Genomic DNA, 14,745 nt, shown 5'->3' on the forward strand with positions numbered 1-14,745 from the left:
CTGTTTATCTTTCTGTAAATAAATACAACCAAATACATAATGGTACTAAAGTATCTCAGTGTCGAAAAGTGCAAAAGTTTTAACTACATGTGAAGCCTCTATTTTCAGCTTGATATTGTAGCTCTGGGATGCTGTCATATGTTCACAATCATCAGTGTCATTAAGATTTAGCCTCTTATAGCCCCTGAGTTACATTTTACACACAGAATGTGATCTTCATTACATTTTCAAGTGTTTCTTAAGGCTTAATCCTATCCTTGGCAAGTGCTAGTGCAGAGACCACTGCACTGGTGCTGGGTGTCATAAAAGAGTTGTAAAGCACTTTTTGACACCCTGTGAGTAAGCAGCACCCATGAGAAGGCCTGCGCTGTCCCATCGGTGCTGAATTCTGAGGAATGGCTGCCAGTTTGTACAGTATGGTTCAGGGCCAGGAGGGGTACAGGGTTGGCAGAGGAGGTCTCTGCCATATCCCAAGCAATGTCCTAAGCCTGAAAGCCCTACATGGGGCTTCCTGGACTTGAGCCAGTGGTTTTGCTAGCGTAGATTCAAGTAGCCCCATTGAATGGGCTGGGGCTGGACATGGGGTAAGGGAACAAATGTTACCCCAAGGAGACCTCTGGCCTGCTCACTTTCAGTGATGAGTATGGCGTGGGGCAAGTAGCCCTGCTGCGCCAGCATTGACTAGGATTAGGCTGCCCATTTCTTAAAAAAGCAAACTTGTGTTTGATAAATACATGATAACAGATTTTGATTAGCATATAAGACCTGAAAATTACCTAGGGCACAATCCTATGCATGTCTACTCCAAAGTAAGTCCTATTATGTTCAGTGGAGCTTACTCTCAAGAAAGTGTGGATAGGATTGTAAATCTACGGACAGTTGTGTGTATTAAGGCTGACCCACTGCATCATTCTTAACAAGGTATTATCACTCCAGGATCAAATTCTACTCCACCAGACCACTTCAGAGATCTATATGTACAAAGATCTCTTGAATGTACACAGGAGGCCATTCATTTCAAGGAAGGAAGTTCACTGCATACACAAAGGAGTGTGTATTAGTAATCTCCTTCCACTGACATCAACAAGAAAGGTTATTCTAGATAGGAAAAGTCTATGTGTGCAATACCACTGAATAAGGCCAGTTAACTTTGCATCAGAGAATGCAATATTCCACTCAGAAATATAAGTTCCATAAACATTTAGATCACCTTTCTTGGGTCACAGACCCCTTTGAGAATTTGATGAAAGCTATGGACCCTCTGCCTAGAAAATTGCACCTAAGCACATAGACACAAAAATGTTTTTGCATCCCCTTCATGGATCCCATGAAGCCCATCCAAGGACTTCTTATAGGTTTATTGACTCATACGAACCCCTGATTTAGATTATGATCCCATCACTTCCAACAAGCATTATGTCATGCTGAATAAGAAAGATGGAGAATACAAGTACCTTTGAAGAAGCATTATAATGAAAGGTCTCACATGGTCTAAAATTTGAAAAAATCTGGTAAGTGACCTTTGTTGGCTGAAGTGTTTGTTCATAAAAATGACATCTTCTCTCTCTTTCTTTATATTAGTATGGTCTGTGGGTGATGGTGCACCAGAAGAAGGAGATAAGCAAGACAATTCCCAGAAGTCAGTTTTATTTCTTGAAAAACCCAAAGGTGGCTCAATTAGTGTTGGTAAGTGTAAAAAATAGCAGTAAAACATAGGCCTTATAAAGTTCAAAAGACTTTCATTTATTGAGATTAACACTTCTCAGCCCTCCCTCAAGTCAGTCGAGGATTAATATAGTGGTTCCTCTTGGTTTTCAAGAATGTATTTAATGGAGCAGCAGTTAACTCTGCTTTTAGGTTTAGGTTTTAAATCTTTAAATTTTAGGTTTTAAATCTCATCAAGGAGGTACTTGGCAGGAAGAGGAGAGCAAGACAGATTGCATCTGGCCCTCTCCCCTTCTAGCGCTGCCAGAACAAGCATTCTGATGGCACTAGGTGCTTTTGGCTGTCACAGAAGTTGAAACATTGAAATTATTGTCTTGAATTTATCACTATCATGTTCAATTTTACTAAGCTCATCCCCATGGAGCAGGCACATACTAACTAGGCAATTGCTTTGATGTTCATTGATATATTCTTAGAATATGCTGTTCCCCACTCATGTTAAATCTAACAGATTAATGTTTGTGGTCCTACACTTCTCCAGAAACCTCAAAGCAGTGTACCTCGTCCCCCTTTTATCCTCACAACAACCTAGCGAGTTTGAGAGACAATGACTGGCCCAACATCACCCAGTAAGCTTGTGGCTGAGAACCAAAGTAGACATGATTTAAAACATGTTCTTCCTTATGTTTGTGTATTTTTGTAAATAGGAGCCATAGAAGCCCTTAATCTGTATTATACTATGACACGGGCAAAGATTAAATCCTCCCTCCCCCACACCTGACCTCGTTCAGGGTCTGCTTAACCCCTGCCAACTCAACCATGAGGTCAGGTGAAGTCTGCAGTGGATTGTGAGAGGTCCAAGGAGGTAGTGGATTCAAGTTGTGTTTTGCCCTGAGTCTGCTGCTGCCATCCTTCAGTCTGCCACCGACGTAAGCTTCAATTATCCACTTCCTACTTGCTTGAGCAAGAAGCGGATCATCTGCCCCCTTTCCTTGCTCCCTGTGCAGTTTCCTTGAAGGCAGAAGTACAGGACTTTCACTTTTATTTGCAGGGACAGCGTGCACCATCTCCGTAAATCAAACTGGAAGTGTTGCACTTCGGGATTTGACAAAACTGTATAAGAAGCGCAGTAAGGAGCTTCTTTCTTTTCTACAGCACTCCAGTCAATAGCAGCCCCTGCTCAGCACAAAACATCATGTTTTAGTATCACATCTACTTTGACCAGTTTGAGGTCTTTAAACCCAGTTCTGTTCAGCCTAAGACCAACACTGTAACTTTCACACCGCAATAGATATCTGCGTTGCTAGGAATGACTACAGATACAATGGACAGCCAATGGTTAACTTATATTTTATATATATTTTTAAGGACAAAACATTACGTTCATAGCAAAAGTAGAAGCCCAGGATCTTCTCCGAAAGCCAACTGTTAAATGGTTCAAAGGGAAATGGATGGACCTGGCAAGCAAGGCAGGAAAACACCTTCAGTTAAAAGAAACGTTTGAACGCCAAACCAAGGTACAGATGGGATGCCTTTTTCAAATGTGGCAGAATACAGTTTTATCGTGTCATAATTAAAATTTCATAGCACTTGTAGTTAATGGACATGAGATCAGGAGTTTATTGATTTGATCTCTTTCTAAACTATCTGATGTTTCCTGAGGAAGGTACTTCCTGAATGGATATTGCACGTTAAGTTTCTTCAGATGCATGGGCGTGAGGGTGCACACACTTTTTCCCTCATCAAGCATACCTGGTCCTGGGACAGGGAGTATGAGACCTTGGTTTCCAATGATGACTTCAAACAGTTCCTACCTGGAGACCCTATAGTGCAGTTTCATTCAATCTAACAAATTTCCATTGGTCCCATTCAGTACACTGTCTGGATACACAGTGTACTTGTATGGGCTCTTTGATGGCTAAGAACATAACAGCTGCCTTGTTTTTGTCAAACCGATGTTCATTTCATCCTGCATTCGCTTTCCAACAGGAATCAGACTGTTACCATGATTGCTGCTGGACACATGTATTAAGGACACTTATGTGCTCCTCAAGCAGATGTGGTATGAAATCTTGAACCATTAGCTATGGCCCACCCACCTCCTGATTGGGTACCCCTCCAAAAAGAATCTGAACCTGAATGTAACTGAAATGAATATGCAATTTGGTATGGAGATTATTTACAATAACAGAAGGTGAGGAGAAACATGTCAAAACAACATAATTCCAATAAGTGAAATTGACTAGCAAATTGGTGCTGCTCTGTATAGCCAAAAGGAGGAGTCACAATGTCTGCAGGGTCTTTAGCAAGAAGTTCCAGAGATCCAGCGTGTGTGCAGAGTGCTGGTTTTCCTGGTTTTCTAGGGTTCTCTAGAGGATAACAGGCTCTAGGGTGAGGAGAAGAGAGGCTGGGAAAATGTATGAAAAGGCAGAGCTACAGGGGAAACTGGACCATGGAGGTGTGGCTATGAGAACAGAGAGGTGAAAGTTAGCATAGCAGATTTCCTGTAGGCCAAGTCAGTTGCATAAGTATAGCAGGGAAGTTTTCTTGACCAACTCTGGAAGCTTCCAAGTGTAACTTATAACCAGAGAAAGAGAGCTTGAAATTCTTTCTAGATCATGCAAGGCAGACCAAACCCAAGGAGCCTGGAGGCAGGTACTCAGGTTCCCACCCTACATTGGTACAAAAATAGAAAGTGGAGTGGGGAAAGCTGAAAAGGGAGAAGGTGCAGAGCCCACAACATCAATAGGACAGGGACAGTGATTGGCCCAGGAGGGGGTGGGACCAGTGGTGGCCTCTTCCACTGCATCCTGTCCTCCAGGTTGGGCTGCAAAGCAAAATAGCCAGCACAGACTTCAGAAGCCCCACTGTGGGGCCTGGGGCTTTCCTCGGGGGAAGGGAAAGAAAGTCCCCTTCCCCCAAGGAGACTTCTGGTGGCTTCCCTGTGCTTGCAGGATATGGCGATAGCCATTTTGGTGCTGCTGTTCCTCTAGGCTCCAGGAAGCATAGAATTGGGCTGCCCATGGGCCTTTGGCTGGATTCAGCAAGGCTGTTACACTCTTGTGTTATGTTCAGAGATATACAGATAGGACCTAGGTATCCACTGATTTGGTAACCACTGATTTGACTCACCACTGAGGTCTACCTGTAAATGCCTTGTAAAAAAGCACCAAAATCCAATTTCCTACCTTTGTGCTGTTAAATAATTTTAATTTCATTCCATTAGTTTCCATTATGTACCCCATCTAGTAGCTGAATGTGGTATAGTATCTATACCAATGCGTTCTGGGGCAACAATAGAGGAGCAAGAAACCTGATTTCGTATCCACTGATTTTTTTTTTTTATCCACTGGGGGTTCCAGAATGAGACCCCCATGGATAATGAGGCACGACCTGTATTCCTTTTTTTTTACATGGTTGCGTGGCCTATCCTAGTAAGTGTATGTGAGCTTTGATTTTTGCGTATGTTTAAATGAGTGTGTGTTTTCAGCTGCAGATTAATCTTCTAAATTAAAATTATAATTGCACTGTGTATTTGGATTTCAGATTTATACATTTGAAATGCAGATCATAAAAGCTAAGGAAAACTATGCAGGAAATTATAGATGTGAAGTAACGTATAAGGATAAAGTTGATAGCTGCTCTTTTGATCTGGAAATTCATGGTAAGTATGTTTTCTTTCACTTTTTATAAAACTGAAGATCAGGCTACACATTATGTTAGCTAAGTAGTCTTGTCTCTCCAATTTTTTAAAATAGTAGTACAAGAGAAACTGTGTGTGTGTGTGTGTGTGTGTGTGTGTGTGTGTGTGTGTGTGTGTGTGTGTGTGTGTGTGTAAGTAATTGGGGCCATAGCAAGCAGAAAGGAAGGTACTTAACCCATTTTTGCCCAGCCCAGAGGTGTATTGTACACATTTGGTTCCTGTGGCATATATGCAACGTTGGGCAGAAATAGCTTAACCCTTTCCCTCTTGCCTCCCCAAAATGCCTCTCAAGCAAATAGCCACAGTTAATAACCAAATAAAGAACATTTATTTAAACAATTTATTCCTCACCTATCTCTCTGAATAAGCAGAGTCAGCAGACCTCCTGCAGCTGCTATTTAGTAAAAAAAAGGGAGAGGGAGGCAGAATTCTAATGAAAAATTCTCAGGATAATAAAATGACATGGTCCATCTTATCCAGCATTCTGCTTCCCACCATGGCCAACCACATATCTCCAGGTAGCCCACAAGCAGGGCTTGATGACAATAACCCTCACCCCTATTCTCTCCAACAACCGATATTAGGTGACATACCTAACATGGAGGTCCTATACCTATCATATCTAACAGGTTAAACTGCCTTAAGCAATATCTGTACTCCGAGAAGGAAATGTGGTATATAAATACAGTAATAAGTAATAATAGCCAGGGATAATTCAGTCTTCTACCAGTTTGCCTAATCTCTTTATAAAGCAATCGAGTAGCAAATTACTGTTCCCAGGATTCCTTGGAATGTCTGGTATCTGATATTCCAATTACTTATTTTTGAATTTATATATTTATAAACTGTATTTATATTCAATATCATGTCTCTTCCATAGCTCTAAAGGATTGGAGATGACACAAAACATACTCTGAAGCAGTGAAATCATATTATTCTTGAGGCAATTATTTGAGAAGCCTGCCTACTCAACCCTTCAGTTTATATTTGGAACAGCACTGATGGTAGATTGCAGTGCTGACAGCTCAGTACTCTCCAAATTTAACCATGATGGAGAGCAATGGAAAGATACCTCCTTGGGTGATCCTAGGTCTAGCAAGGAATTAGGCTTTTACAAACACATCATGAGATAGGCTGAATATTCAGTTTCTGATATAGCTTTGCCCTGCACACTACTGGAAGTCAGTTTCTTGCATCTTTGCATTTAAAAAAATGAAAAGAACACAGTCCTGAAGTTTAGATGGGCTGGCGCAAGTCCCTTGCACCGGCCCAGGAGTGTCATGAATGTGCTGTAAAGTATGTTCGTGCCTCCTGGAGAGTCAGCTGAACCAGTGCACATATGTGCACAGAGGCCAAATTCAGGCTCCACAACACCAAGGAAAGGTCAATTTACTCTGGCCGAGGGCGGCCATCATGGGGTGAGAGTTGGAGAGGGTGATGGGAGGCCTGGACAGGGTGTTTTTGGCTGGGGAGGGCAGACTGGTGGGCAGACAGGGTCTGGGAGGGGGTGGGACCAGAATGACTTAGGTCAGATCCTAACTCCTCTCCCAGCCAGCCTGGTGTTGCAAATTTCACTGGTGCACATCTGAGTAGTCCCGTAGGGCTGGCTGCCATGTGAAACAAGGTAAAGGGGGAAAAATCCCCTTACTCTGATTTGTGTGGCAGAGTACCCTGCACTGGATACGGCATCTCCTACCCTGCACTGGATACGGCTCAGACCACTTGGCCTGCCTTTTCCAGTGCAGGTTAGGATTGGGCTGAAAATTACCTAAATTAAATGCAACATTGCTATAAACCTATTTAATGTGGGTAGAGATTTGGAAACAGTGTGTATAATGAAGTAAGTGAAACATTCCCTTTCTCCCAGGATGTGTATGTACAACCACAAAACCACCAAGTAAGGCAAGACCTCATCTCACCCTGGATTTTTCCAAGAGTTATTTGCAGGCTGACCAGATACAATAGACAGAGTGCCTATACCTTTAGCCACTATATAGAAGAGACAATTTTGGCAATGCATCATTTAAAATCCTTCCATGTATTTATTTGCATAATTTATTTGTTGAGTTGCACCTGCCAAAATTCTATACAGTTGGCCCTCTGTATCCATGGGGGATCTGTTCCGGGACCCCCTATGAATACTGAAACCCATGGATAATTGAATCTGCAAATGGGGAAGACACCATCCATGTTCAGGAAGTGTTATGAGGCCCAGGCAGACAGCAAAAACTGAAAGTGCTTTCTAAGGCCTCCAGGAAACCTTAGAGGAGCCTTCTGATGCATGCGGCCTCCGCGGGCCTCAGACCACCTCCCACTGGAAGACTCTTCTGGTCATGTCTGGGAGGTACAGTGAGGCCCTCCTGATGTGGGTTGGGACCTGCATTGGTTCAAATCTGCAGGTCCTGAATCTGCAGATATGGAGAGCACACTGTACAATGATGGGCACTCTGTCCTCCACTGTATCTAGTCACCCTGGTTATTTGGCTGCAAATAAGGCAGCTGTTGATCATAGGTGGGAGATGTAGTAGCATCAGAGTGAATGTGGTGTCAAAATTCTTTTTCTGAGAACTTAATTCCAGGTCCCCGGTTTGGGAAATATTCATTACAACTGTAAGACCAAGGTTTAAATGTGCATGTCGAGCACATTTAAATTGCAGATATGCATATAGTCTATTGATGGCATGAGATTTGGTGCGTGGGTAGGTTTTTTTTATATATAGAACTGAGCACACCCACTCCAAAAAGTCTGCTCAAGAGCAAAGGACCTTGTCTGCCCCTCAAAATGTTACTCTTGGGTCCTGAAGCCTGGCTCTATGACTTCAGCTGCCAGACACATCCACGCAAGCTTTCTAAATATCTTAGGCCTGCGGCCATCTGGCAGCTCACCCATTATATGTTCACCCGAGCAAAACAAGCCCACCACATTACCAAGGTCAGAGTGCTCATTAATCAGCCAGGGAGGCAGGACACAATTAACGGAATGTCCAGCTGACTGCCAATTAACCAGCCAAGCCTCAAAGTCTGTGTGCATTCAGTAGCAGGCAGGCAGGCAGGAGGCCAGTCTGTCTGCATGCATAAACTTTCTATATGAGTGAATTGTTTTATCTGATTACATGGTTAATTTACACTGGGTGAAATTTAACACCATGTTATGGGCCACATTCAGATCTCTGAATATGTCTTATTTTACGTGGATATGAAAGAAATTTTAACTGATGCCAGGACTATATGTTTAGATGGCATGAGTATATACTTAGATTTTCTAATCCTTGTAAGTTATTGTTTTGTCCATGTTCTCTGGTGTTTTTTTGTTTTGTTTTGTTTGCTGTAATAAAGGCATGCTTCTTCCAGGTGAAAAGAAATTACAACTAGAAGTCATTTGAGATCTCTCTTTGATAACACTAGCTTAACAAAATCAACAGGGTCTTGAGTTAACACTGTGCTGGCCAGATCATCGTTATGTAACATCCATAATTTTCTAAATTATGCCCAGGCCTTAAGCTTTTCAAATTTCAAAGCAGAAATTTCATTTATTTATTCTTATTTTAGCAGAAACTTCATCTGCACCATCGATTGATATCCGATCTGCATTCAAAAGAAGGTAACTTCTGTTAGTGATCTTGGAATGTCTTTCAGCTATGGATTCTAGGAGTGTAACAAACCTTATGTGATACAAGCTCTGAAAGTCAAACATAGCAAGTGGGGTGAAACCCAACCAAAAATGAGTGGAAATAAGAGATTGTGTCAGGCCATTAGAAAAGGCATAGCAGAATGAGAGTGAAGTCTAAAGTTACAAAAGTGGACTTCAGTGTCTAACAGCTGTAGGATACTTTTTTTTTAATGTCACGGTTAAAGTTAAGATTGCCACTTCATTTCCTTAATTTAGGGCTGGTTTGCACATTATGGCTGCCGTTTGGAGGTTGTTGTTAATCACTCAGTGTAGTTGCTGTTTCTAGAAGGTGAACTGTATGTAAACAGCAACTAAGTGGGGAAGTGTTTATCTATTCTCAGGCATTCTGAGATTATCTGTGTTCACATGCGACAGTCGGCAATCATTGCAGCATTGTTCTAGTTGTAAAGATCCAAGACTCATCCAGTTCTAGACATTTTAAAGTTTCATTCATTTTGATTCTCACAGATCAACATGAAACCCCTGCACATGTGACTTTTCCCAATATTTCAATGACAGAGTATACACATAGAATATGTGTACAGTTTTGCCCTTTCAGCAAAACATAGCCCTTGAAGGTGGGAGAGATCTCTCTGTGTACATCAGACAACCTAAGTTTCATGGCATAGCCAGATAGGGATATAAATGAAAGAGATTTATCTACAGGTCCTTTTGGCTGACTCCAAGTAAGCATGTATCTGAGACTCCATTTGGTCATTTGTGAACTTCAGCGCACACCATAGAAAACTGCCATCTGGACTTTCTCTCATTAAAAAAAATGTATATTTACCAAATGTTGGTATTTTAGCCTCCTAATCCTTAGCAACACACATGGAAGAAAGTCATGTGTGCACGGCATGAAGAAAATGGTAGAGAAAACCATGAAGGCAAGGAGAGCTCACCATTTCCCTCCTTCTCTTTGGTGATATATGTAATGACTAGGTATCACTAAGTTGGTATTTAGCCTGGCATGCCAATATTGGCTGATGACGTCAGCAAATGAATTTCACATGCAAGAAGTAAGCAGGAATATCTCAGACCCGAAAACTATTCAGGTCTACCAGCTTAACCAATGCCACATACAGTGAACTTCAGTTACTTTGATAAGGACGAAATAAAAACAGACTACACTCTGAATGCATAAGTGTAAAAAAATTATTTTAAAAAATCTGGGTACCATAGATATTATTGCTGTTATATGTTAGAGTTTTCCATAGTATTTCTTAATACATGAATATTGTAGCATCAATCCCTTGGTAATTAAAAATGATTTCAAGGAAGTCTTTTTAGAACTGGAATTCTCTGGGGGTCAGTATCTATCACTACACTGTGTAATGTACTCTGCAGCTCAGCTAGGCAATATTCCTATTACTGCCTTGTGATTTATCCCACCCACATATTTTCAGTCAGGTATTTGAATCTTCAGACTTGAAACAACTAGAGCTTCCCTCAATCCTCTTTCTAGATCAGGCACTTGCTGCTTTTCCATGTGCAATGGAAATGGAAGGGAATGTGTTTGCAAGCTATAAAGAGGTTTCCAATGGGAGAAGTTGATGGTTAAGGGCAGGGCACCATCATCAACAATGTAACTTTTACTACTTGTTCGTTTATAAACTGGGCTTCATGCATTTTCTACCAGGAATGGGAATCTAGAGTCAGTTCCAGGAATGTTCACATTCCAGTTCAGAATAAACAAGACCAGTCAAGCCCCTTCTTCTGTAATTTCCTCTGTAGTTTCTTCTCCAAAATTAACTATGTTTGGAGAATTTGGTGGTTTGTTTTGTTTGTAAGGGATGGAGTGACACAGATGCATGAAGAGAGGGAGTAGAGATTGAGGGTCAAATGGATAGTAGAACTGAGGTGAAAGTAATAAGAACAGAACAGACTACTCTGCAAGCTACTGTTGCCCAGTTCTTGATAACAGAAAACTCTTCTCAAGACTCCCCAGATTGCCGAGGGAAGTGGTGGACTCTCCGTTACTGGAGTTCTTCAAGCAGAGGCTCGTCAAGCACCTGTTGGAGATGCTCTGGGAGGATTTCCTGCTACAGGCAGGGGGTTGAACTAGTTGACCTATTAGGCCCCTTCCAACGCTATGATTCTATGACACCTCTCATTTCTGCATCTACATATTTTTCAGCTTAATAAGCAGTCAGGCAAACCTCAGGACTAGAAACTTTCTACTTAACAAACTTTCCCTCTCCCCAAAGACAGAATTTTCAGCATGCCAAACTCAGTACCTAAGGAATCCTATGTGGAATACATTCAGCCCTGTCTATATATAGCAATCATATTCTTATTGTTCAGTATGTTCAAGAAAAAAATTCAATATCCATTAAATTCTCTATGATAACATTCATCTTTGAAAGTCTACAATACATTGTGTGGCATGGAGGTGGGAGTGACTACTTGCCAACCTCACTGACCAAGTTTAAGAGAACCTTAACTTTCTTATTTGATATTTTTTTTCATGGCTGTGCATTGTTCTATGCAGCACACACAACAATGCAAATCTTTGTTTTACATTTATAATGAAGATCAGCACAAGACCTTTGTTTTTTTTTTAAAGCAAGTATGTTGGTAGAAGTTAAAACAAAGCCTTTTGTGCTGACTCACCTTGAAACACATTTGTGTTAGAGGAACGTTTAACACAAATTTAGGCAAATATATGTCCATTGTTTTACAAAAATTTGCCTGAACAAGTGTAACTTGGAGCAATACAAACCTTTGTGTTCATTTTTCACAAGTGCTTGTTACCAGGAATTGTATCTCCTGTGAAAAAGAATACAAGTTTGTGTTGACGTAATAGACTTACTTGTGTGTCTACACTGTACTGTGTTCATAGGGCATCTAGAGTGTATGCAATGTGTGTTGTCCAACTCTCTGGGTATTAAACAAAGATTTGATCTTTTTTTTTTATTAATAACAGTGGTGAAGGACAAGAGGATGCAGGAGAACTTGACTTTAGTGGTCTCCTGAAACGTAGGTGAGAACCAAGCAATGAAGTGAGCAGGTGTGGATTGGAAATTGTTAGGCTCGCACACAGAAAGTGTCAGGTGTAAAATTTATTCCTCCAAAAATGTTACGAGGATCCTGTCCTTTTCATGATCTGGACTTTAATTCTTAAGGGTGAAAACTTGCTAAGAGTTAAGCCAATTTTGTCATGTCAAGAAACTACAAAGTTCTTAATATATGGTACACTTTCTTAGGGCTGCTACCCATACTGTATTATGATTTAACAACATGGGAATGACTCAGAGGAGAATTCTTCTCTCACTAAATTATAACATGGGGCTAGGCCTTAGTGGCAGGTGCCAATATTATATTGGAGTTTGTTTTGTGTTTGCATGTTTTTCCTATTATGGAATGAGCAATTCAGACAATTGAGTCTGGTAAGGAAGTTTTTTAGAAAAAACCAACCACAACTCTTCAGCATTGATTTCAAAGATACAGTCCATAGATGGACTGCAGACTTTTCCATTCTTCCTTTCACTATTAAGAATGACGTGGAATTATTTACTGGGTTCTGGTAATCTGTGCATTCTTCATGGGAGTAACATATATACTGTTCATGAAATTTCCCTGCCATCTTTTTGAATGAGATGGCTAGGATGGATAGGATAGGATAGATGGATAAGACATCTCTGAGATATGCCTACATCACACATGATATTGTGTGTACAATTAATGGGAGCATCCATTTCCACCCATGCGAATGTTATGTTGCTCGGTAAGAGTGCTTGTATTTATTTTCCCACATACTTTTATCCTGCCCTTCCTTCAAGGAATTCAGGGCAGTACACATGGTACTGTGTCCCCTCCCATTTCATCCTCACAATAACCCAAGGTTACTCAATCAGCTTCAGAGCTGATAAGGATTTTGAACCTGGGTTTCTCCAAACCTAGTCCAACAAACACTCTAACCACCGGGTCTGAACTTATAAGTAACAGATATGCTTCCTTCTGAGAATACTTGGGACATGAGACCCTGCAAAGTCACCCTATTATTACTTGATAGACATTAATGACATTATCATAATATAACGTCCTGTTGAAAACACTGTAGTGTGAATTTACCCATAAGCATTCCTTCAGGGAAACCCAAATATGGTCCAAAAGTGCTTGGACACAGGCTGCATTCAGATAACCAGGAGGACTCTTGCTTGCCTCTAGCAGGTCCTCTGGAAAAGGGCTAGGATAAATGGAATTAATGGTCAGGCTAAAGTCATGAATTAGTAGTCCAGATTATTAGCCACTAGGGGGGACAGGACAAAAACCCTAGGATATACTGTACATATTTTTTAAATATAAATTAATAAAGTAATTCAGCAGAATGTCTTTCAAATAATCACAAGGTTGGACCAGAGCAAGTTTGTTCATTGAACATGGATAAAAAGTTAACTCAAGAGAATGTTTATAGATCATTTATATAGGGAAGAATCAAGGATAATTTCTAAAGAATATAACCAATAACAGTTGTAAAGAAGGCTGGAAGTTTATGTATTACATGAATACCCTGACACTGTCTTCATGGAAGTCAATGAGATACACATAGGATTTCCACGCAAGTGGTCTCCCAAGACTGACCAGACCCAGACCAAAATAGTATCAGCAAGGTACCTTGTCCTAGCCAGGCCTTGGAAGGTGATCCAATCAAACATTTAGGAATCACAGGAATGATAACAAAGCAATTTTTGGTCCATTTCACTCCTGCCAGGTCTCCATTGTCTCTTCCTTATCTATGTTTCTCAATTTGATGTGTGCTCATGCAATGTTTATATTAATATCTTGGAAATGCATTTGCTTGGCTTGATTTTCCATTGTTGTTTTCTTACTAACATACAACATGTGTGGAAAGGTTGGAGTGAATTTTGTGGTAGTGTGGAATTATGGCTATGACTGCTACATTAATTACCTAGTTTATGGATATATTTATATACATACATAAACCTATAGAAATGTTTGGATAATGGGCAAATCAATCTGATGACTTTATTGCACTATTTAAAAAATAGCAGTATTTTACCAAGGTCAAAATACTGAATATCTGCATAGTAAGGTAGGTTCCATCTTCTGTTTTAAGACTAGCTAGTTAAGGATAGTTAAGGTTTCTAGGTTAATCTAATAGTTTCTAGAAGAATCTAATAGTCTGTTTCTGCCAAAGCGAAACATGCATGCAATTCCAAAGCATACACACAAAAAATGCAAATGTTTTAAGTTGTTTCTTTTTAAACAAGCTAAGAGAGCCACATCCTTTGCTATAGTTCTGTCTAATACACTGGTTCCCAACCTGTGGTCCATGGACTACAGGTGGTCTGTAAGACCCTGAGAAGTGGTCCGCGAGGTCTCTGGAGAAAATCACCATTGATCATTTCCAGTGTCTTGCCGAGCAAGCAATCTCCTACTGACAACCAAAAAGGGTAGAGAATGTACTGCTTACAGCCACTGAAGTGTCAGCTGTGGCTGTAGGTGGTCTATTCTCCATCCTTTTTGATAGTAAGTGGGGGAGCACTTGAGAGACGGACCGCCAGAGAGGGTGGAGTCCAGACCATGCACAGGCACTTGTGGTCCATGACAATTCCAATTTTTACTTCAGCGGTTCACAAGATCCTAAAGGTTGGAAACCACTGGCCTAATATAAATGAAATTTTTGTGATCATTATCCACTCTGGAGTAGCCATTTGATCCTCAGGGCAAAGGTTGTGTGCTC

At 40.8% G+C, this 14,745-nt stretch overlaps 1 protein-coding gene across 1 annotated transcript in view; it reads left to right on the plus strand.

The window, feature by feature from the left end:
* The window catches only part of MYBPC1 (myosin binding protein C1), a 99,843-nt gene that overhangs the window by 39,572 nt on the left and 45,526 nt on the right, over positions 1-14,745 (plus strand). Inside the window, exons 7-11 of the mRNA XM_066634458.1 lie at positions 1,582-1,686; positions 3,034-3,182; positions 5,212-5,329; positions 8,921-8,969; positions 11,965-12,021. Of these exons, the coding sequence (XP_066490555.1) occupies positions 1,582-1,686; positions 3,034-3,182; positions 5,212-5,329; positions 8,921-8,969; positions 11,965-12,021 (478 nt within the window). The remainder of the gene's footprint in view (positions 1-1,581; positions 1,687-3,033; positions 3,183-5,211; positions 5,330-8,920; positions 8,970-11,964; positions 12,022-14,745) is intronic.

The sequence above is a fragment of the Tiliqua scincoides genome, chromosome 7 (genome assembly GCF_035046505.1).
Source record: "Tiliqua scincoides isolate rTilSci1 chromosome 7, rTilSci1.hap2, whole genome shotgun sequence".
NCBI classification, from domain to species: Eukaryota; Metazoa; Chordata; class Lepidosauria; order Squamata; family Scincidae; genus Tiliqua; species Tiliqua scincoides.